The 23,665-nt window shown below is 42.7% G+C and overlaps 1 protein-coding gene across 1 annotated transcript in view; it reads left to right on the forward strand.

The window, feature by feature from the left end:
- The first annotated feature begins 3,486 nt into the window (after window positions 1-3,486).
- Window positions 3,487-23,665, forward strand: part of LOC115204155 (leucine-rich repeat transmembrane neuronal protein 4-like) — a 151,687-nt gene continuing 131,508 nt past the window's right edge. Inside the window, exons 1-2 of the mRNA XM_029769516.1 lie at window positions 3,487-3,568; window positions 15,461-17,022. Of these exons, the coding sequence (XP_029625376.1) occupies window positions 3,565-3,568; window positions 15,461-17,022 (1,566 nt within the window). The 5' untranslated portion in view covers window positions 3,487-3,564. The remainder of the gene's footprint in view (window positions 3,569-15,460; window positions 17,023-23,665) is intronic.

A 23,665-nucleotide genomic window follows, 5' to 3' on the forward strand; every position in this document is an offset into this window, starting at 1 on the left:
CCCAATAAAGGAGTGGTTCTGCAGGTGGTGACCACAGACCACCTCTCAGTTCCTATGCTTCCTGGCTGATGTTTTGGTCACTTTTGAATGCTGGCGGTGCTTTCACTCTAGAGGTAGCATGAGACAGAGTCTACAACCCACACAAGTGGCTCAGGTAGTGCAGCTCATCCAGGATGGCACATCAATGCGAGCTTTGGCAAGAAGGTTTGCTGTGTCTGTCAGCGTAGTGTCCCGAGCATGAAGCTGCTACCAGGAGACAGGCTAGTACATCAGGAGACGTGGAGGAGGCCGTAGGAGGGCAACAACCCAGCAGCAGGACCGCTACCTCCGCCTTTGTGCAAGGAGGAGCAGGAGGAGCACTGCCAGAGCCCTGCAAAATGTCCTGCAGCAGGCCACAAATGTGCATGTGTCTGCTCAAACGGTCAGAAACAGACTCCATGAGGGTGGTATGAGGGCCCGACGTCCACAGGTGGGGGTTGTGCTTACAGCCCAACACCGTGCAGGACGTTTGGCATTTGCCAGAGAACACCAAGATTTGCAAATTCGCCACTGGCGCCCTGTGCTCTTCACAGATGAAAGCAGGTTCACACTGAGCATGTGACAGACGTGACAGAGTCTGGAGACGCCGTGGAGAACGTTCTGCTGCCTGCAACATCCTCCAGCATGACCGGTTTGGCAGTGGGTCAGTCATGGTGTGGGGTGGCATTTCTTTGGGGGCCGCACAGCCCTCCATGTGCTCGCCAGAGGTAGCCTGACTGCCATTAGGTACCGAGATGAGATCCTCAGACCCCTTGTGAGAGCATATGCTGGTGCGGTTGGCCCTGGGTTCCTCCTAATGCAAGACAATGCAAGACCTCTTGTGGCTGGAGTGTGTCAGCAGTTCCTGCAAGAGGAAGGCATTGATGCTATGGACTGGCCCGCCCGTTCCCCAGACCTGAATCCAATTGAGCACATCTGGGACATCATGTCTCGCTCCATCCACCAACGCCACATTGCACCACAGACTGTCCAGGAGTTGGCGGATGCTTTAGTCCAGGTCTGAGAGGAGATCCCTCAGGAGACCATCCGCCACCTCATCAGGAGCATGCCCAGGCATTGTAGGGAGGTCATACAGGCACGTGGAGGCCACACACACTACTGAGCCTCATTTTGACTTGTTTTAAGGACATTACATCAAAGTTGGAACAGCCTGTAGTGTGGTTTTCCACTTTAATTTTGAGTCTTACTCCAAATCCAGACCTCCATGGGTTGATAAATTGGATTTCCATTGATTATTTTTGTGTGATTTTGTTGTCAGCACATTCAACTATGTAAAGAAAAAAGTATTTATTAAGATTATTTCTTTCATTCAGATCTAGGATGTGTTATTTTAGTGTTCCCTTTATTTTTTTGAGCAGTACTGGTCAAAAGTTTTAGAACACCAACTCAATCAAGGGTTTTTCTTTATGTTTACTATTTTCTACATTGTAGAATAACAGTGAAGACATCAACACTATGAAATAACACATATGCAGTAACCAAAAAAGTGTTAAACAAATCAAATAACATTTTATATTTTGAAATTCTTCAAATAGCCACCCTTTGATCTTTAGTGTTTATATAAGCATCCAGTTTAAGTTTCCAGTGAGGCTCATGATTGTTATCTTGTATGTAAATCAGTACTCAGATGATCAGGTTATGATCTTGAGTAAGTGTCTAATCAGCATCCTCTGTAGTCAGTTACACATGGTTCCAGCGATAATAAAATGCAACGCAGGATCTCAGTACAGTTATAAATTCCCTCAACTTACATTGGAGACTGGTAACAACAGCCAGCCAGTTCAGCACCTGAACAGCGATCAGGACAAGCTGCTCGTGCACTCCATTGCCCTCCAATGCGCCCTTCTTCCATTTCAGCACTGGACAGCGACTCTGGTCACGCATGCTGTTTGAGTTACTTGCACAATAGTGAAACTTAATAAAACAGGGGGACGGCAAATACGCTATTTTAACTTGTTTCTTTCTCTGGGTTAATGTTGTATTCCCAAAACTAAAGTGGCATACAAACACTGATGAAGGTTCAGATATTATTTGATGTAACAATCCATCAAACAAACATCCTTACTGCACAGTTGCTTTTTACTCTCGTTGCATGAGAATACAACCAACAGCACGGGCCAACTGTAGGCTTCTGCATTAAAGGCGGGAGGTAAAGTGCACATTATCCGTAATTAGTTCTGCGACGAGGAGCCGCGGGAGACACGTCCGATAAAAAGGACAGCCATGACCGGGCATCTTGTTCCATTAAGTGTCGTTGTGCGCAACCCCTATTTATGCTTGAAACACTTCAGAGACTAAATGCGCCGCAGCCAGCCAGCCAATGTGACACGCTCAAATTAACTTTATTCCCCAACCAACCCAAGTTCTGAGTTGCTTTTTTCATCGCAAATAAAATTGAGGACTGGTACATACTATTACCTGGTTTCTATTCTCTGTGGTATCTAGGCTATTGCGTTTTCTCTCTCGTACATTAGGCTACAGTAAAAACACAATCTCAAATCGCACAATCAAACAATTGAAAACGGTGAAAGTACATTTAGCCTTTCATTAGGCATACATTTAGGCTAGTGTGCTAATTGCTATCGTGCAAGAGCGTGTCAATTGTCAGCATCAGAGAATGTCCCTTTCTCTCTGTCAATATTTTTGCTACATGCTACTTTCAACATATACACAGTCGGCAGAGACGTGTACTGTCTGCCGAGGGAGAGCCGAGGGAAATATATATTTATGCGGGGGCTATTCTCTCACCAGAAGAGGGCATTCCGATTCTGCCTGAAAAAGTTGCCGTGATACACGCGGAAGTGTTAACTACTCAAACGCTTGCACTTGTGTTCTATTTGGTTTCAGCGACGAGGAGAGATAATAGAGGTGAAAGGGGGAACGTTCATCCTGAATGATTTTGGTTTGTTTACCGAGTTAAACTACCGTTAGCAGACCCTTTGAATTTTCCTCTGATCAGGTAAAGCTTCTTTAGGTGTGAATTCCCTGTCAGTCATCGCAAGATTTATATGTCGCTTTTCACTGGGGAGATCTTCTGGTGTTCACAAAGCCTCTTGAGCAAATCGTTGTTTGCGCTTTATGCGATAATGGATGGATAGAGAGTGATGAGAAAGTATCAACTGGAATCTTTCAACTGTCACGCTTATTTTTGGATTGTCATTTATGACTTGGATGTGGCATTGTTTACTCTCTGTGGCGCTGTTGATATTGGACCCAACAATTTTACGCGGGAATTATGTGCACGGATATGATAGAAAACTAGATCGGGATTTTCGTCTGTCGTTGGGAATAGTGAGATATGTTCCATGGTGAAACTAAGGGATTGACACACGGATACCCCTCTGACTCGCTTAAATTCCGGGGTCAGCGACGGGCAGGTGCGTGTTGGAATCGGCGGCTGCGCGCAGTGACTGGGGTCGTGGATTAGAACCACACCGTTTGAGGAGAGCGCGTGTCATGCGGACTCGGGTGTCGCACGCTGGAAGGCTTTAAAACCTGTGGTCAGGAGCTGACAGATAAGCGGATATGGGTAAGTAGGCTATATGTGCCTGTAAATGTATCATATCTGCTTCATGTAGGGAAAACGAGAGTAAGCTAATGCGTATTTTCCCTAAAATTCACTCACACAATGCCAGTAGTGCGAAAAGATCTGGGATGTTCAGATAAAAAAAAAACTATTATTGCAATTTCGAGATTTCACAAAGCATTGTTAATTTGTAAGTGTTATAAAACAAATTCAGCACACTCTTATCGTTTTGAAAAGCCATGATGTGCCCAAAACAGTCAACAGTCACAGAGCTGCAATATGGGTCGTTTTTTCTATCTCCTTGCGGTATTACATGCGATTAATGTCTTTGTGAGATTAACAATTGGACACAACAAATACGCAAATATTCCGTTCTAGTTTAGCCTGTGATTGCATCGGAAATAACTGTTCCGTTTACAAAAAGCTCTATAGTCGAATGCATCCGTTCATTAGCTTATGTCTGCAGCCTCCTATTTTTTCTTTACTGCTTTAAGAAGCAGACTGAATCCGGATCATTGATTGGGACTGGAATGCTAATCATGTTTTATGTTGGATGCAAGTCAACTTCACAAAGCGTGGTCCTGCATAATTATCGACAACCCGTTCATGGTTGTGTTTTCCTTCATTTAGGGATCTAAACGTGTCAGTGGTAGCCTATGTCCAACAATAACTGAGAACAGATCATTTGAGTTTCATGAGTATATATGTGTTTTGTATTTGTATTTATTGTGGATACCCATTAGCTGCTGCTTTGCAGCAGCTACTCTGCCTGGGGTCCTGCAAAGGCAGTTATTCACAATTAAAAACATTACATTACATTTCACAACTGATTTCACAACAGATTAAGTGTGTGCACTCAGGCCGCTACTCTACCACTACATACTACAACACAAAATCCATGTACGTGTGTATAGTGCGTATGTTATCATGTGTGAGTGTGTATGCTGATCCATAAGGTGTATTTTTATCTGTTATAAGCTGTAATTTTTTATCTGTAGGTCGATACATTAAGCTATATGCAGATTAATTACGCAGATAAGAATTGATCTCATGAGTAAAGTTTATTTTGCTTTGCTATATCAAATCATAAATATAGGCTTGTCGTGTGTGCACCTGCTCGTTGTTAAGCGGTGAAGACAGTCTGTTATGTCGTCTCTTGCTCTTTTGTCGTTGAGAGATGATTGGGAAGCATTTCTGTTATTTGACCTGGCATCTACAATAGGCTTAATGAATGCAATTTGGAGCGCGAACAGCCTGCAAATCGTGCATCAAATTGTGTGAGCATGTTCGCTCAAGTGTGTGTGTGTGTGTGTGTTCGGTGCGTGTGTCTATGCATGTGGTTGCTTGAGTTTCTGAGTATTTAAATCGTCAGTATGTTTGTGTTGACAGTTCATTTAGGCCTACGTGTTTTTCTCTCTGTCTTTGCTACCTCTGTTATTGTCGCCCGAGGTATAGCCGAATCTCCACAGCCTTTATTTAACTTACACAGATGGCCAAGTGCACTGGCTATGCAGTGCCATTAATTGTAAGGTGGCACGATGTATCGACCTACAGTAGGCTACTGCACTGCATCGACACATTGTTTACCTAAAAGAACATTGGAATCAAAGAGCCATTGAAATATCCATTGACTCAGTTTTAAATTGTACAATTGCTCTGAAATAACAATAATAATAATTCTAAATGCTCACATATAAATATGACTACACATTATTTAATAGTTAGTTTTGCACTAGCCTGTCCACTCTGAGAAAAAAAAGATTCTGGATAGAACCAATAAGGGTTCTATTGCTTGCTTCATATATGGCACCCCTAAAGGTTCTATATAGGACCCTTTTATAGGGTGCTTTGATCAGAACCCCAGGGGTTCTTCACCTGAACCATAATTGGTTCCATATAGAAGCCTTGGGTACCATATAGGGTTTTATATGGAACCAATTTCAGTTCTATATAGAACCTTTAGGGGTGCCATATATGAAGCAAGCATTGAACCCTTTTTGGTTATATCTAGAACCTTTTCTCTAAGAGTTTAGTCTATATAGATATAGCTTGAGCACTTGGAATTGCTAATGACAATGCAGGATGGATTGCATTGATCGTGCTTTTTCTCTCTTCCTTAGGCAACAGGCAAAATACTCATATACTTGTATTTTAATGCATCGTTTCCTGTTTTTTGTTTGTCTGTTTGTTTGTTATCTATGAATAAGCTTTCAATCCAACCTGGTCTCAGAGCATTTCATATTATTCTGTATGTAAATCCGAGACACTCCATTTAGTGTGATATGTCACGTTTCATATAGTATGTATTAATTTGTGGATGTCCATCACCCATTTCATATGATTTGTTACTAATTACAACTCACATTATATGTTCTGAATTTGCAAAACGTACAATATTTGACAAATTTGCAAAACATACTATACAAATTAGCGAAACCTATGATATCTTACTAATTTTAACTAGGTGGCTAACATTAGCTAGCTGGCTAACATTAGCTAGACTAGGGATTAGGGTTAGTGGTTAGGGTTAAGTTTAGGAGTTAGGTTAAGTTGTTAGGGTTAGGGGAAGGATTAGCTAAAAGGGTTAAGATTAGGGTTATTTAAAAGGGTTAGGGAAAGGGTTATTTAAAAGGGTTAGGGTTAGGGAAAGGGTTATTTAAAAGGGTTAGGGTTAGGTTTAGGGAAAGGGTTATATACAAGGGTTAGGGTTAAGGAAAGGGTTATCTAAAAGGGTTAGGGGTAGGGAAAGGGTTATCTAAAAGGGTTAGGGGTAGGGAAAGGGTTAGCTAAAAGGGTTAAGGTTAGGGTTAGAGTTATCTAAAAGGGTTAGGGTAAGGGTTATCTAAAAGGGTTAGGGTTAGGGAAAAGGTTATTTAAAAGGGCTAGGGTTAGGGAAGGGTTATCTAAAAGGGTTAGGGTTAGGGAAAGAGTTAGCTAAAAGGGTTAGGGTTAGGGAAAGGGTTATCTAAAAGGTTTAGGGTTAGGGAAGGGTTATCTAAAAGGGTTAGGGTAGGGTTATCTAAAAGGGTTAGGGTTAGGGAAAGGGTTATCTAAAAGGGTTAGGGAAAGGGTTATCTAAAAGGGTTAGGGTTAGGGAAAGGGTTATCTAAAAGGGTTAGGGAAAGGGTTATCTAAAAGGGTTAAGGTTAGGGTTAGGGGAAGGGTTAGCTAACATGCTAAGTAGTTGCAAAATAGCTAAAAAGTAGTAAGTAGTTGAAAAGTTGCTAATTAGCAAAAATGCAAACGTTGTTCGTGATGAGATTTGACCTCGCAACATTTATGTTGCCAGACATTCTCAATATACCCATCAACCCTGACCAACCACCCTACTTTTGTTTTTGCCTTAAGTAACCATCTGTCTTATGTAACCATACCAAACATAACATTTGCTATGTTATGTCTAGTCTATGAGACCAGGCTGTTTCATCATGTCCCCCATTTGCACAACATACTTGCCAGATTGCAATACAATATTTCAACCACTAGTAGATGCATATGTATGGTCTAAAGTTTATGGGGTGGAGAGCACATTCTCTCATCAAGTACATTTTTTATCAATGCCAACTTTTGTGTGAACTGGCGCACGCACATTTTGGGGTAAATGTTGTATGTATGCTCGGTTGAGGCCCCTGGGGCCTCATTTATGAAAGGGGTGTGGGCACATAAAAGACTCTAAAACTTGTGTGCGCCAGTTTTCCCGCAAAGGTTTTGAACTTGATGGGAAGTGTGCATATCTCCATGCAAATCTCAAACCATGCGTGCACACAACTTCTAGAAGGTTGATCTACTGTATTGCAAGAAATAGGCTTATTGTTTGTTTGGGGAAATGGGAGGTGTTTGATGCACAGGAATTATAATAATGGTATGCTAATAAAAGCATTAGATAATGACCTGATGCTAAAACAGATGCATTTGTCGTTGGTAAAGTGATTGCATAGCAGCATGTCGTCTAATATGTTTATTTAACTTTTATTTATTAACTTTTATTACTCCTTTTCTGACATAACTGGTTTAAATTATTCCCACTACAGAAATAGTAGGCTACCATTTATCAATCGCTCATTCAATAGCAAAGCATGCTCGAAAGTACTGTACACGGAACGAGAATATAAATGCAACATGTTACAATTTCAAAGATTTAACTGAGTTACAGTTCATATAAGGAAATCAGTCAATATAAATATATTCATTAGTCCTAAATCTATGGATTTCACATGACTGGGAATACAGATATGCATCTGTTGGTCACAGACACCTTAAAAAAAAGGTAGGGGCGTAGATCAGAAAACCAGTCAGTATCTGGTGTGACCACCATTTTCCTAATGCAGCGCGACACATCTCCTTCACACAGAGTTGATCAGGCTGTTGATTGTGGCCTGTGGAATATTGTCCCACTCCTCTTCAATGGCTGTACGAAGTTGTTGGATATTGACGGGAACTGGAACACGCTGTCATACATGTCGATCCAGAGCAAGCCAAACATGCTCAATGGGTGGCATGTGTGGTGAGTTTACAGTGGAAGAACTGGGACATTTTCAGCTTCCAGGAATTGTGTATAGATCCTTGTGACTTGCATTATCATACTGAAACATGAGGTTATATCGGCAGATGAATGGCACGACAATGGGTCTCAGGATCTTGTCACGGTATCTCTTTCCATTCAAATTGCCATCAATAAAATGCAATTATGTTCATTGTCCATAGCTTATGCCTACCCATACCATAACCCGTGGGGTACTCTGTTCACAGCGATGACAGCAAACCGATCACCCACACAACGGCAGACATGCTGTCTGCCATCTGCCCTGTAAAGTTGAACCGGAATTCATTCGTGAAGAGCACACTTCTCCAGCGTGCCAGTGGCCATAGAAGGTGAGTATTTGCCGACTGAAGTCGGTTACGATAGTCAGGTCAAGACCCTGATGAGGACGATGAGCATGTAGATGAGCTTCCTTGAAACGGTTTCTGACAGTTTAGTGCAGAAATGATTCGGTTGTGCAAACCCACATTTTCAAATGCTGTCTGGGTGGCTGGTCTCAGACGATCGCACAGGAGGTCCTGGGCTGGTTACACGTGGTCTGCGGCTGTAAGGCTGGTTGGACGTACTGCCACATTCTCTAAAACAACGTTGGAGGTGGCTTATGGTAGAGAAGTGAACATTAAATTCTCTAGCAACAGCTCTGGAGGACATTCCTGCAGTCAGTATGCCAACTGAACGCTCCCTCAAAACTTGAGACATCTTTGTTCCAAGTATCTTGGCAAAGGAGAAATGCTCACTCTCAGGGATGTAATCACATTTGTGCGCAAAATATGAGAGAAATAAGCCATTTGTGCGTATGGAACATCTTTTATTTCAGCTCATGAAACATGGGACCAACACTTTACATGTTGTGTTAATATTTTTGTTCAGTGTAAATAGAACAGTAAATTGACAGTATGTGACAGTATGGGTTGGCTACTGTTTTGCTGTGCGATAGGTTTAGGAGCACGACATCAAAGTCTATTTAATTTCAGAGCCTGTAGGCTACAAAGGCAGTATAGAAAAACCCAATCATGTATTGATAAACAAAATGTTGAATAACAATTTGTCTTTCGCATAGAAGTGTGGGTTGTAGCATTTACTTTTAATTTGTTTGAAAGGACAATCAATCTTGTAGAATGTGCAGCCACTGTTTGGAACTCGCTAAGCAGCATGCATTTTTTATTTGGATAAGTCACTACAAAGTTCTGCCCACACCTCTACAGAAATGTGATCAAATTTGCCATAGAGTTTTTTGGGGGGGAACTTTCATAGCCCAGTTCCACATCTCCAAATCATACAGGAAATAGTTTTTTTTTTATTAACAAAAATAGGTGAATGAAGGGCGTTTTCCAGTCGAGGTTGTAGCGCTCGTTTTACAACCGCACACATCATATGGCTCTGATTTATCAATGAAAACATGCCTGTATGTTGCATGTGACAGTTTGATAAATAACAATAATTTGTTGCGCACGCAAATTCTAGAACCTCCACGTACGCCAGAATTTAGTAAGAAATGTACGCATGGTTGATAAATGAGGCCCCTGGAGAGGGCAGCAGGGCAGGGGTGGCTCTGAGAGACGATGTGACAGAGTCATCAATAGTGTTGTGAGTGCTGGGGGTTGATTGGTTATTCTCAGTCACTCCACCCTGACGGAACCCTTCCCGCCAGGGGAAATCAGAAAACAGACACAAGGACAAAACAACTCTACACTAACACACGTCTCTGTGTGCGTGCACGCGCATTTGGATACTGGTGTATTGAGGAGAATCCAACACAAACTTTCTCTTCATCCAGTTGCCCTTGTTTGTACTGTAGACCACCTACTTCAATAACTGCAAATAGCCAATGTATCTGCTCTGCGTTTCTGTGATTACACAAAGACATCTGCGTATCCTCAGAACATTGAGGCAATACACACAGGACAGGAAGCGCTGGTTCCCAAGCACCAGGGAAATGGGACTGCTTTGGCTGGCTCGTATTCATCTCAATGTTAATTGGAGACTAATAGGATGGCTTAGGCTGGTCTGAGGGGACGTCCTTCCCTAAGCGTTATGCTCGTGTCCAGACACAATGTGGGCTGCGCCTGATAGCAGTTTTGTTAATGGCACAAAACACAACAATGAGCCACTTGGGTGTTCAAAAATCAGAGCGTTGTGCATATTTGCCAAGCTATGATTTATTTATCTTGACAGTAGGTCAGCTGTGTGCTCTTACTCTCATTCTTTGTTAAAGTTTAAAAAGAAAAGGATCCATATCCCTGCCATCGTAGTTGTATTGTAGTAGTCTTAGTAGTAGTGGTAGTAGTATTGGTAGTAGCAGAAGCAGAGAGATTCTGTTATTATAAGGGGATAAGTAGTAAATTGACTTATACAGTCCTAGCATGGTAATCACAATAAAAAGCAAAGGTGTACCAAGGATATGGGGAACAAACCAATGATTGGAACATGGATGATTATGGCTATGCAGTTCAAGGGAAAAAAATAAGTCTAACAACTGAAGTGGTAATGGGAGCGCGTTAGGAATGAAGAGGTGATATATAGTTATTTGGCTGATATGGTAACCATGGTAATGATAAGGGAAGTATGGTAGAGAGGTGGTAATCGATACACACAGCTCATGAGTGACACCTCTGAAGGCGACCTATGTTCCTCTCTGAATAAGATAAGAGGATATGAGTAGAGGAAGATGGCTTAGTGAATCATTAGTGCACAGAGTGCTCATTAAACCCCACATAGTGTCAGTCAGGGCATAAAGGTGCCTAATGAAGAAGGCTCAAGCTAAAGTATGTAGCTCACAAGCTATGTTAGAAAGCTGCACATCTCTTAGGAGGATGTGTAAATGTACACTAAATTTGATGAACACACAATTCGTTTAAGCTGCCCACAATGTATCACATGAAAGACATGGAAAAACAAGCAATGACATTTTCTTTACAGTAAATTAACAATGTTGTGTTCTGTAATGTTGACTTGCCTAATTAGAGTAAAAAAAATACAAAACTGTTAGTTTTTGAAACACAGGAATATAATTTTTTTGTTGTTCTGTTGTACTGATATTGTAACAAATTTGACATGAGTAAAAAAACACTGCAGATAGAGAAATCATGTGTTAAGCTTTTGATCAGCATTTTCTTGTTAGTAATTAATCTACTAGACTAGAGACTAAAGACTATCTAAAGAAAACGAAAAAACACACAGAGAATCAATCAATAAAATGTATTTTATAAAACATTTTTACATCAGCAGTTGTCACAAAGTGCTTACAGTGCATTTGGAAAGTATTCAGATCCTTTTTCCACATTTTGTTGCGTTACAGCCTTATTCTAACAAACAGTTTTTTATCAATCTACACACAATACCCCATAATGCCAAAGCAACATTTTCTTTAGATTTTTTTAGATTTATTTTGCAAATTCATAAAACATATTTTTTTTTAAATATCACCTTTTGAATAAGTATTCAGACTCATTACTCATTACTTTGGCAGCAATTAAAGCCTCACGTCTTCTTGGGTATGATGCTACTAGCTTGGCACACCTGTATTTGGGGAGTTTGTCCCATTCTTCTCTGCAGATCCTCTCAATCTCTGTTAGGTTGGATGGGGAGCGTCACTGCAGGTCTCTCCAGAGATGTTTGATCGGGTTCAAGTCCGGGCTCTGGCTGGGCAACTCAAGGACATTCAGAGACTTGTCTTGTTGTCTTGGCTGTGTGCTTAGGGTCATTGTCCTGTTGGAAGGTGAACCTTCGCCACAGTCTGAGCACTCTGGAGCAGATTTTCATCAAGGAAGAAGGATGCTTGCTCTTTGGGGTTTTAAGCTGGGTATCTGTATACTGTACATTAATACTATATGCCTATGGATTCTGGAAGAGTAAATAAATTATTTGTGCCTCATAAGCTTAGTTCAACTGTCTTACCTCATCAGAACCCAAAATATAAGCTTGTTTTACTCCAGTGTTTGTAATAAAAAAAAATGGAAACAAACACTGTAGGCTCAAAACATGCTTAAAACTATACATTTGATATCATGGATGAATTTGAGAGTGGTTTCATTTCTCCAGGCCCGTTCCTCAGCTTTTTACAAAAAGAGGGGTGATTGCTTTGTTATTGTTTCAACTATGAATTTTAGCTTTAAGCCTCAAGTACCGTCAAAGGCATTTTATTCTATCTCACTGATACTCTGGGTTCATCATTTGTTCAGTTTTGCAACACATCTGAAACTTTAGCATGCAGACACCATCACTGTCACATTTCCCATCATAGAGGAACATCTAGGATGATTGGAGTGTCACACTAACCACGTTTCCATCCACGGTTTTTATGTGAGTAAAGTCATACCGTGTAAAAAAAAAAAAAAAATCACGACAGCTGTAATGGAAACTTTCGGTACAGTTTGATAAATGTTGATATACACTGTAATTTGTTCTTTCGACATGGTGGGATATTTTTGTGTTGGTAAAAACAATTATGCAAGAAATGGCGGTGGTAATGCCTTTATGTGCAAATATTGATATAATAACCATTATATTGAAGTAAACTTGGAGTCAAGTGATGATATGGTGTGTGGTCCACCTACTACGAATGGGGAAACCATGCAGTTTATTAGGCTACAGATGAAATAAATGATGATGTACTTCACAGGGTGGTGAAAGTGCATGGTGATGAGCTTGATGCTCCTTTACAATAACTATATCGTAAATATATTATTCTAGTGACATGATGATCGATGCTTAATACTCTCACTCTTTTCCATAATAATTTCATCATGTAGACTAGCCTACCCACACAGCCTACTTGCAGTGTATCTGTGAGCTGTTGGCTAGAGCGCAAGTGCCAAGACCAGAGTAGGCATATTTGCTATTTTATTATTTTTTATTTAACTAGGCAACTTTTAACACAACAGTTTTTACAAAACTTTCGAGTTAAAAATGAAATGGAAATGCATTGAACTTTAGATTTTTATTAGGTACATGAAAACTTAAGTGGAAAAGTACATTTTGTGTGCACTACGTCAGCACGTACAGATTTTTCTCCAAAACATGTCTGTTTGGTGGAAACACTACAGGTGGGAAAATATGCATATTTTCTTAATGATGAATTTGTTTTTTATATTGGCATGAAAATCTGTCGCCAACCTAGCTTATGACATACATGTGATAACCAATTAAACACAACTATGGGCTATATTAAACCACACATTCATCCTACCTTTTGATTAAAGGATGTTAAGCAGGTATTACAGGGGTTTAGCCCAGAGAAAAGAGCACACAACCAGTGGATGCACTCCTCAAGAGGAAATCAATGCATCTTAATGACAGATCGTTAGTGACTCTGTAAGGGGAGTGCTTTTAATGGAAACAGCTCACTCTCACCTACGGACAAAGACCGATTGCACTGGGCACACACTGGTTGAATCAACGTTGTTTCCATGTCATTTCAATGAAATTACGTTGAACCAACATGGAATAGACATTGAATTGACGTCTAGGCCCAGTGGGATATCAAACCTGGCTACAGTATACTGACCGATTCTCATTATCACAATCAGTGGTTCAATAGTCTGCATCTGCAGTATTTCTTCTACATCATTTCTAGTCCCAAGTAGCAGTAACATTATATCTAAGGACACAGCACAGCATGATCAGATAAATGTTTTTGTCTGTACTTATATTCAAATAGCTAGTGCTCATGTACAGGTAACTACCAACATAAAGTGTCTTAATAGGGCGTTCGGCCAACACGAGCCAGAAACAGCTTCAATGCACCATGGCATCGATTCTACAAGTGTCTGGAACTATATTGGAGGGATGCGACACCATTTTTCCAGGAGAAATTCCATCATTTTGGTGTTTTGTTGATGGTGGTAGAAAACGCTGTCTAAGGGCCACTCCAGAATCTCCCATAAGTGTTCAGTTGGGTTGAGATCTGACGACTGAGACAGCCATGGCATATGGTTTACACAATTTTCATGCTCATCAAACCATTCAGTGACCACTCGTGCCCTGTGGATGGGGCATTGTCATCCTATGGGGGCATATCCATGGTAGCCAAAATAATGGCCTGCCCAGCATTTTTATACATCAAATAAAATAAAATGTTATTTGTCACATGCTCCGAATACAACAGGTATAGACTTTACCATGTAATGCTTACTTACGAGCACTTTTCTGGAATGGCCCTTAGACAGCATTATACAAGGAGTACCGGTACTGAGTCAATGTGCAGGGGTACGAGATAGTTGAGGTAATATATAGAGTACATGTACTGTAGGTAGGGGTAAAAGTGACTAGTCATTCAGGATAGATAATAATGTGAAGAGTGTTAAAGAGTGTGAAAGTGTGTCAGTGTGAGTGTGTGGGGCGTCAATATGCATGTGTGTGAGAGTATGTAGTGTGTGTGTGTGTATTGGAGTATCGGTGTGGTGTGGTGTGTGTGTGAGTGTATGGGTAGAGTCCAGTGAGTGTGCACAGAGCCAGTGCAAGTGGGTCAGTGCAAATAAAAAGGGGGTCAATGTAAATAGTCCGGGTGGCCATTTGATTAACTGTTCAGCAGTCTTATTGCTTGGTAGTATAAGCTGTTCAGGAGCCTTTTGTTCCCAGACTTGGCGTTCCAGTACCGCGGTAGCAGAGAGAACAATCTATGACTTGGGTGGCTGAAGTATTTGACTTTTTTTTTACATGACCCTAATCATGGTGGGATGTTAATTGCTGAATTAACTCAGGAACCACACCTGTGTGGAAGCACCTGCTTTCAATACACTTTGTATCCCTCATATCCCTCAAGTGTTTCCGTTATTTTGGTACTTACAGAACATTTATGTATGTTGCTTGTGCACAGCAGAATTATTTAACTCCATAGAGTTTCTAGAGAGCTGACTCTCTTTATTTGAACTTGGTGGAAGTGAACACCATGATTTACTCAGACCCCTTAACTACTCTGTTATGGTTCAATGTGAAGTGGCTAAATTCAAAATTGATACACAACCACCAGCTCCTGAATGTTAATTTGCTGGGAGCCGGCTTGCTTTTATGACTTCTCTTGTTTGTTTGCCTTAAGCACTGTGGCGGCTTGTGGGAAGACTAAATTCAGACAGAGACAGGTTGCAGTTAAAACCAAATTAAAACCACAATTTTCTTTACCTGTTGAATACATTATATCTGAACAGTAAGCAGGTAGTGGTAGTCTTGGGTGCTGATGAATAATTGACCCACATGGTTGATAATAACATGGACCATCATTGCCACCCACATTTAACGTGACAGATGGGTTGTTGTTAGATGCTTTCAGTAAAAAGTGATATTCTCTCTCTCTCTCTCTCTCTCTCTCTCTCTCTCTCTCTCTCAATCTGTCTCTCTCAATCTGTCCCTCTCTGCAGGCTCTGCTATGCGGCGCCGCTGGCTGATGGTACCGCTGCTCATGCAGGTGTGGCTGGCTGCATCTCCGTCCCTCAGCGAGCGCCCATGCCCCAAAAGCTGTCGCTGCGATGGGAAAATCGTCTACTGTGAGTCAAGCGCCTTTCGTGATGTCCCCAAGAACCTCTCAGGGGGCTGCCAAGGCCTGTCCTTACGTTACAACAGTCTGGCCAGTCTCAGAGCCGGACAGTTTGTGGGCCTCAACCAGCTCATCTGGCTCTACTTGGACCACAACTACATTGCCTCTGTGGACGTACTGGCTTTCCAAGGCGTTCGGAGGCTCAAGGAGCTGATCCTGAGTTCCAACAAGATCACAATGCTCCACAACACCACTTTCCACCCTATACCCAACCTCCGCAACCTGGACCTGTCTTACAACAAACTGGCGGCCCTGCAGCCAGGCCAGTTCCAGGGCCTCCGCAAGCTCCTCAGCCTGCACATGCGCTCCAACTCCTTGAAGAGCATCCCCGTGCGTCTGTTCCAGGACTGCAGAAACCTGGAGTTCCTGGACCTGGGCTACAACCGCCTGCGCAGCATCACCCGCAATGCCTTTTCAGGCCTGCTGAAGCTGACTGAGCTGCACCTGGAGCACAACCAGTTCTCTAAGATCAACTTCTCCCACTTCCCACGCCTCTACAACCTGCGGGCGCTGTACCTGCAGTGGAACCGCATCCGCTCCATGAGCCAGGGCCTCACCTGGACCTGGACCTCCCTGCAGAAGCTGGACCTGTCTGGCAATGATCTGCAAGAGGTGGATGCTACGGTCTACCAATGCCTGCCCAACCTTCAAACACTTAATCTCGATTCCAACAAACTGACCAACGTGTCCCAGGAGACCGTGTCGGCCTGGATCACCCTGACCACCATCAGCCTGGCGGGGAATGTGTGGGACTGTGGCCCTGTGATCTGCCCCCTGGTGGTCTGGCTGAGGAACTTCAAGGGGAACAAGGAGACCACCATGATCTGCGCCGCCCCCAAGGAGGCCCAAGGTGAGAAGGTCATGGATGCCATAGACACCCATGGTGTGTGTCGGGCTACCGCCATCACACCCCTCACAGCCAGCACCCGGCCCACCCCCTCTAAAGGCCCAGACCAGACAGAACGCCACCCAGCCTACCCCACTCCCCACACCGGATCTGGGAAGAGGGGAGAGGGACCCAGAGGTGGCCCTACATCTTCAGCTGTCACCCCGCCCATGGAACCACCACCTGAGCATGAGTTTGAGCCTGTGTCCTTTCACAAGATTGTGGCGGGGAGCGTTGCTCTCTTTTTGTCTGTGGCGATGATCCTGTTGGTGATCTACGTGTCGTGGAAGCGCTATCCCAGCAGCGTCAAGCAGCTGCAGGAGCACTCTGCCGCAGCTCGCAAACGGCGGAAAAAAGCCAGAGAGACAGAGCACACGCTGAGTTCCCCACTGCAGGAGTACTATGTGGACTACAAGCCCACCAATTCGGAGGCCATGGACGTGCTTGTCAACGGGACTGGATCCTGCACCTGCACCATCTCAGGCTCCAGGGAATGCGAGGTATGAACCACACCATCCGCCACCCCTCCTAAATAAATCTCTTCCACAGCGAGGCTACCTGAGGTAAATTCTTACACTGCTTTTGATAGATATTAACATCTGTGTCTTTTACTTTAGTATCTCCCCTCTTGGATTGACTGTATCTGTTTTTAGAGGTTAGGAATGGTGTGTTGTGACGGGTAGCAGTTACGAGTCGCTTTGGGATTGCTTTGGGATTTCCTTGAGTAGTTTTCATTGTGTTCAAAGAAGAGTTTCGGTATTCACTTACACCCTTGTCTCTGTTGAGAGGAAAATATTTTTTTATGTAAAATTGTGTTGAAACACAAATAAGTACAACCAATTACATTTACGATCCTGAATAATACCACTAGCTTAAAGTGTGCTGCTGGCTTTTTGTGATAAGTGCTAACTTTTTTTCCATGAATTCTTGGAGGTAGTTTCAATTGCTTATTTAGGTGCAGGTTTTTTTCTCCAAAATGGCAAAGGCATTATTTTGTGTGTGTTTACCTTATCTCGGGTCTGTTTTTGATGAGCCACTTTGTTCAGATTCGTCCCTGGACACATGTTCGGGATGCTAATGGTCACTGTTGTGACAGCAAAGAGGTTCAAACTCAATTGATGACTTCATCTTATTCCTGATATAGCAATGATACAATGTATTTCCATCTTTGCCTCTCTTTCTTCATCTTCCATTCATAATTACAGGTGTAAGTTACACACACTCACACAGGCTGTGTCCGTAGTCTTGCCTACTACTTACTAAAACGACATACTGTGTGCTAATACTTTTTAAAAGGCACTGTTTAGTTTAACAAATGCAGTAAGCAACATATCTCAGCATACTGTACTAGACTCATCTACACTGATAATGAGTCATCTAATGCACAAGTTGCGTTTATTCCAGCCATTGGTTCATTTTGGTACAGCATGTCACCTTACAGTGAGGGAAAAAAGTATTTGATCCCCTGCTGATTTTGTACGTTTGCCCACTGACAAAGAAATTATCAGTCTATAATTTTAATGGTGAACAGTGAGAGACAGAATAACAACAACAGAAATCCAGAAAAACGCATGTCAAAAATGTTATAAATTGATTTGCATTTTAATGAGGGAAATAAGTATTTGACCCCCTCTCAATCAGAAAGATTTCTGGCTCCCAGGTGTCTTTTATACAGGTAACGAGCTGAGATTAGGAGCACACTCTTATTAAAGGGAGTGCTCCTAATCTCAGCTTGTTACCTGTATAAAAGACACCTGTCCACAGAAGCAATCAATCGATCAGATTCCAAACTCTCCACCATGGCCAAGACCAAAGAGCTCTCCAAGGATGTCAGGGACAAGATTGTAGACCTACACAAGGCTGGAATGGGCTACAAGACCATCGCCAAGCAGCTTGGTGAGAAGGTGACAACAGTTGGTGCGATTATTCGCAAATGGAAGAAACACAAAAGAACTGCCAATCTCCCTCGGCCTGGGGCTGCATGCAAGATCTCACCTCGTGGAGTTGCAATGATCATGAGAACGGTGAGGAATCAGCCCAGAACTACACGGGAGGATCTTGTCAATGATCTCAAGTCAGCTGGGACCATAGTCACCAAGAAAACAATTGGTAACACACTACACCATGAAGGACTGAAATCCTGCAGTGCCCGCAAGGTCCCCCTGCTCAAGAAAGCACATATACATGCCCGTCTGAAGTTTGCCAATGAACATCTGAATGATTCAGAGGACAACTGGGTGAAAGTGTTGTGGTCAGATGAGACCAAAATGGAGCTCTTTGGCATCAACTCAACTCGCCGTGTTTGGAGGAGGAATGCTGCCAAGAACACCCAAGAACACCATCCCCACCGTCAAACATGGAGGTGGAAACATTATGCTTTGCGGGTGTTTTTCTCCTAAGGGGACAGGACAACTTCACCGCATCAAAGGGACGATGGACGGGGCCATGTACCGTCAACTCTTGGGTGAGAACCTCCTTCCCTCAGCCAGGGCATTGAAAATGGGTCGTGGATGGGTATTCCAGCATGACAATGACCCAAGACACATGGCCAAGGCAACAAAGGAGTGGCTCAAGAAGAAGCACATTAAGGTCCTGGAGTGGCCTAGCCAGTCTCCAGACCTTAATCCCATAGAAAATCTGTGGAAGGAGCTGAAGGTTGGAGTTGCCAAACGTCAGCCTCGAAACCGTAATGACTTGGAGAAGATCTGCAAAGAGGAGTGGGACAAAATCCCTCCTGAGATGTGTGCAAACCTGGTGGCCAACTATGAGAAATGTCTGAACTCTGTGATTGCCAACAAGGGTTTTGCCACCAAGTACTAAGTCATGTTTTGCAGAGGGGTCAAATACTTATTTCCCTCATTAAAATGTAAATCAATTTATAGCATTTTTGACATGCATTTTTCTGGATTTTTGTTGTTGTTATTCTGTCTCTCACTGTTCAAATAAACCTACCATTAAAATTATAGACTGATAATTTCTTTGTCAGTGGGCAAATGTACAAAATCAATATGGGATCAAATACTTTTTTCCCTCACTGTATGTGATTATCAGCTGTTGTCAAACACGCTTGGGTCTAGAAAGACGATTCTCTTCCTCAATCGTGAGCAGCAAATTCTAGTAGATGAAAGCCGAAATGAGTATGACATCCTGGCAATTAAAGCATACAACATTTTCTAAATGTCACATACTACAAGACGTTCTATTTTCACAAACACCAAATGCCTACTATTTAGAACGCAAGTGCAGGTTTCAGACATGGCCACACACGGCCTCACAGCCACATACACACACCAAACCCCTCCCCACAAACAAACACACACATTTACGTCATTTAGCAGACGCTCTTATCCAGAGCGCCTTACATTTCATACAATTTCATACAACTTTTTTTCCTGTGCTGGCCCCCCGTGGGAATCGAACCCACAACCCTGGTGTTGCAAACATCATGCTCTACCAACTGAGCTACAGTTGTTTTCACATTATAGTGAAAACAAAAAAGGGGCCAACCCAGCTGTGAAACATCACAAAGCATTTTAACCTTACTATAAAATGCTAACCTTATTATAAAATGCATAGCTAGCTGCTCTATAGTATGAGTCACTAAGCCTGTCCAAAGTATGATGTAGGACTGCAACATTTCAATTTCCAGCAACATGTCCTCTAAACAAAATAGACAAACAACACACACTACACACACCACACAACACACACCACACTGTGGTACATGTACTACTGCAAAGATGCAGTGTCTGAAACTCCCATAAGGAGTGCCACTGCTTGGGAATGTTTAAAATTAACAAATGTCCAGTTCTTTTTTGACAACATGGCAGAGTCTCAACAGAGATAAACTAAGCATACATTTCATTGTAATTTAAAAGTTTCCATGAACTCCTACTGTCTGTTCTGTCCACTAAGTTGCACCATCTAAAAAAGGTTGGTTTATGTTTAGGATTGTATTATATATAATGTGTTGTTTCTCTCAGATAACTTGCATATGGCCTCAACTACGGATCTGAATAAACTGGTCTAAGATCAGTGTTCTCTGTGTTCAATGTGACCGTTAAGCTTTGATAATGCTAAGTGTCTTTTTGTATTCTGACGCTTGCCTTTGACAAACAAACAGTGTGTTTGTTTGTCTGTCTGTCTGTGTGTGGATTTTGTGGCTTTGGTGAGTTGGCCCACTCATATGCTTTTTTAAATACTTTGTTCCGCAAAATGTTAGCCTTACATGGTAGGTAATTGCTCAAAATGGGTCTTCAGCAAGTACAAAGTTAAAAGATACATTAATATTCCACTGCAATTTCAGGTTATTTTCCCCTTCTCCTTTTGGCAACTCTCATATTTATTCAGGCCTGAAAATGTGACAAGCAAAACAGTGTCGGCTAAAACGATACAAAAACATCACATTAAAGTATAATGATACATTTTTCTAATGACATCAGGGTCTTCCCTGAGGTAAATGTATATTTATTTCTTATCAAAATCAAGGTCATAAAGTCAGATTGTGAATTGCTTGAAAGCCAATATACCTCAAACACTCTGAGGCTTGCCGGGGGCAAAAATATTCTAGAAAAACGTATAGATGCTAGTGTCTTCGACAATTAGGCATGCGTGGGACTTCAAACATTCACCGCTAGTGAGAGAACAACTCTCTCATCCTCCTAATCCTGTCTCTTACACACTGCGGTTCTGGGCCTTCGCCTTTCGCAGCGCTGTTTGATCCGTTCTTAATGAGGCTGTTAGGTCACCAATATAGCAATCACATTACCTGGAAAGGAAGCAAAGACTGCTCTCTTACTTGGCACTCTGCACTTATACTCTCTACCTGGCTATCGCTCCTTCTTTCTTTCTCTCCTGGTCCTCCTCATGTTATTATCTCTACATCTTCCGTTCTTATTCTCTTATTCTCTGGCCTTTTCTCCTTTTTTTCCTTTTAAAATATACTTATACTTATTTAACTTAAGCCTCTACAGTTATTTTATAACATGATGGGCCACTATTCTCTAGTAATGTATATCCAACCCTAGGGTATGAATGTGTCCTGAATTTGTTAATTCCCTCTGCGGCACAGAGAATTGTAGCATATAGGTTTACTTGTATTTCAGTATTTATAAAATGCTATGTGTGTTTTCAGGTACTTTATGTTAATGGTTACTGTGTCAATGAATGTATGCGTTTCTTGCATGTGTTAGAATTTTTGATGCAGTTACGTATCTGGATGCTTGCGATTGTAGTGCAGACCTTTGTCTTCTCCAGACAAAAATAACCTTGTCAGGTTATTGTGGCTGACGGTGCCATTAGAGGCATCCTGTGCTGGAGGCACAGCAGCCTGGAGAGCTGGGAGGCAGGCACAACAGACAGGCAGACAGGCAAGCTGGCAGGTAGGCAGATAGACAGCTGGAGATACTGGCAGAGGTAGGCTGGCAGGTAGGCAGCGAGATAGGCAGAGAGACAGGTAGAACAGTAGGCTGGCAGCAAGACAGGTGAAAGCAGGTAAGCTTGCAGGGCAGGATACATAGATGGTAGGGAACTTGACACACAGACAGGAAAGGCAGTTAGGCAGGCCGAGAAATCGGCAGCCATCCAGACTAGAAGATGGATTGGCAGGGCTGGGTCCACACAGACACGCAGACAGCTCTCCACAGACGGCTGTCCATCCTGTGATCACTGCCACCTTTTTTTAGGGAGATCAGAGGTCTGTAGAGAAAAGTCCAGCAGATTGGCCTGTTTTCCTCTGTGGCTGGACCAAACTGCAAGGCAAAAGTGGAAACAACAGAGATTAAGTATCCTATCAAACCAATATCAAATCCTTTTACCTAATTAAGACCGGGTCAATAAGTATGTCTGTAACTTATTGAGGCAAGCTGTGCTGAATATATCATGATGTAACACCCTACTACTCAGAGATTCACTTTTGAGGAATGCACTATATATTCAAAAGTATGTGGACACCCCTTCAAATGAGTGGATTTGGCTATTTCAGCCACACCCGTTGCAGACAGGTGTATAAAATAATGCACACAGCCATGCAATCTCCATAAACAAACAGTAGCAGTAGAATGGCCTTACTGAAGAGCTCATTGACTTTCAACGTGGCAACTTCATAGGATGCCACCTTTCCAACAAGTCAGTTTGTCAAATTTCTACCCTGCTAGAGCAGCGGTCAACTGTAGGTGCTGTTATTGTGAAGTGAAAATGTCTAGGAGCAACAACGGCTCAGCCGCGAAGTGGTAGGCCACGCAAGCTCACAGAATAGGACCACTGAGTGCTGAAGCGCATAGCATGTAAAAATCATCTCTCTTCGGTTACAACACTCACGACCGAGTTCCAAACTGACTCTGGGAGCAACATCAGCACAAGAACTGTTCACCAGGAGCTTCATGAAATGGGTATCCATGGCCGAGCAGCCGCACACAGGCCTAAGATCACCATGCGCATTGCCAAGCGTCGGCTGGAGTGCTGTAAAGCTCGCTGCCATTGGACTCTGGAGCAGTGGAAACGCGTTCTCTGGAGTGATGAATCACGCTTCACCATATGGCAGTCCGACAGATGAATCTGGGTTTGGCGGATATCAGGACAACGCTACCTACCCCAATGCATAGTACCAACTGTAAAGTTTGGTGGAGGAGGAATAATAGTCTGGGGCTGTTTTTCATGGTCCGGGCTAGGCCCTTTAGTCCCAGTGAAGGGAAATCTTAATGCTACAGCACACACTTACATTCTAGACGATTCTATGCTTCCAACTATGTGGCAACAATTTGCGGAAGGCCCTTTCCTGTTTCAGCATGACAATGCCCCCGTACACAAAGCGAGGTCCATACAGAAATGGTTTGTTGAGGGGCCTTCCGAGTGGTGCAGCGGTCTAAAGCACTGCATTGCATTGAATGGTGTTTCCTCTGACACGTTGGTGCGGCTGGCTTCTGGGTTAAGCATGTGGGTGTTAAGATGCGCCGTTTGGCGGGTGCATGCCTTGACCTTTGCCTCCCGACAAGATTGAAATTGGGGGAAAAGGGGGGGGGGAGAAATCAATAAACATACAAATAAATGGTTTGTCGAGATCGGTGTGGAAGAACTTCACTGGCCTGCACAGAGCCCTGAACTCAACCCCATCGAACACCTTTGGGATGAATTCGAACGCAGACT

This window comes from Salmo trutta, chromosome 12 (genome assembly GCF_901001165.1).
Source record: "Salmo trutta chromosome 12, fSalTru1.1, whole genome shotgun sequence".
Classification (NCBI taxonomy): Eukaryota; Metazoa; Chordata; class Actinopteri; order Salmoniformes; family Salmonidae; genus Salmo; species Salmo trutta.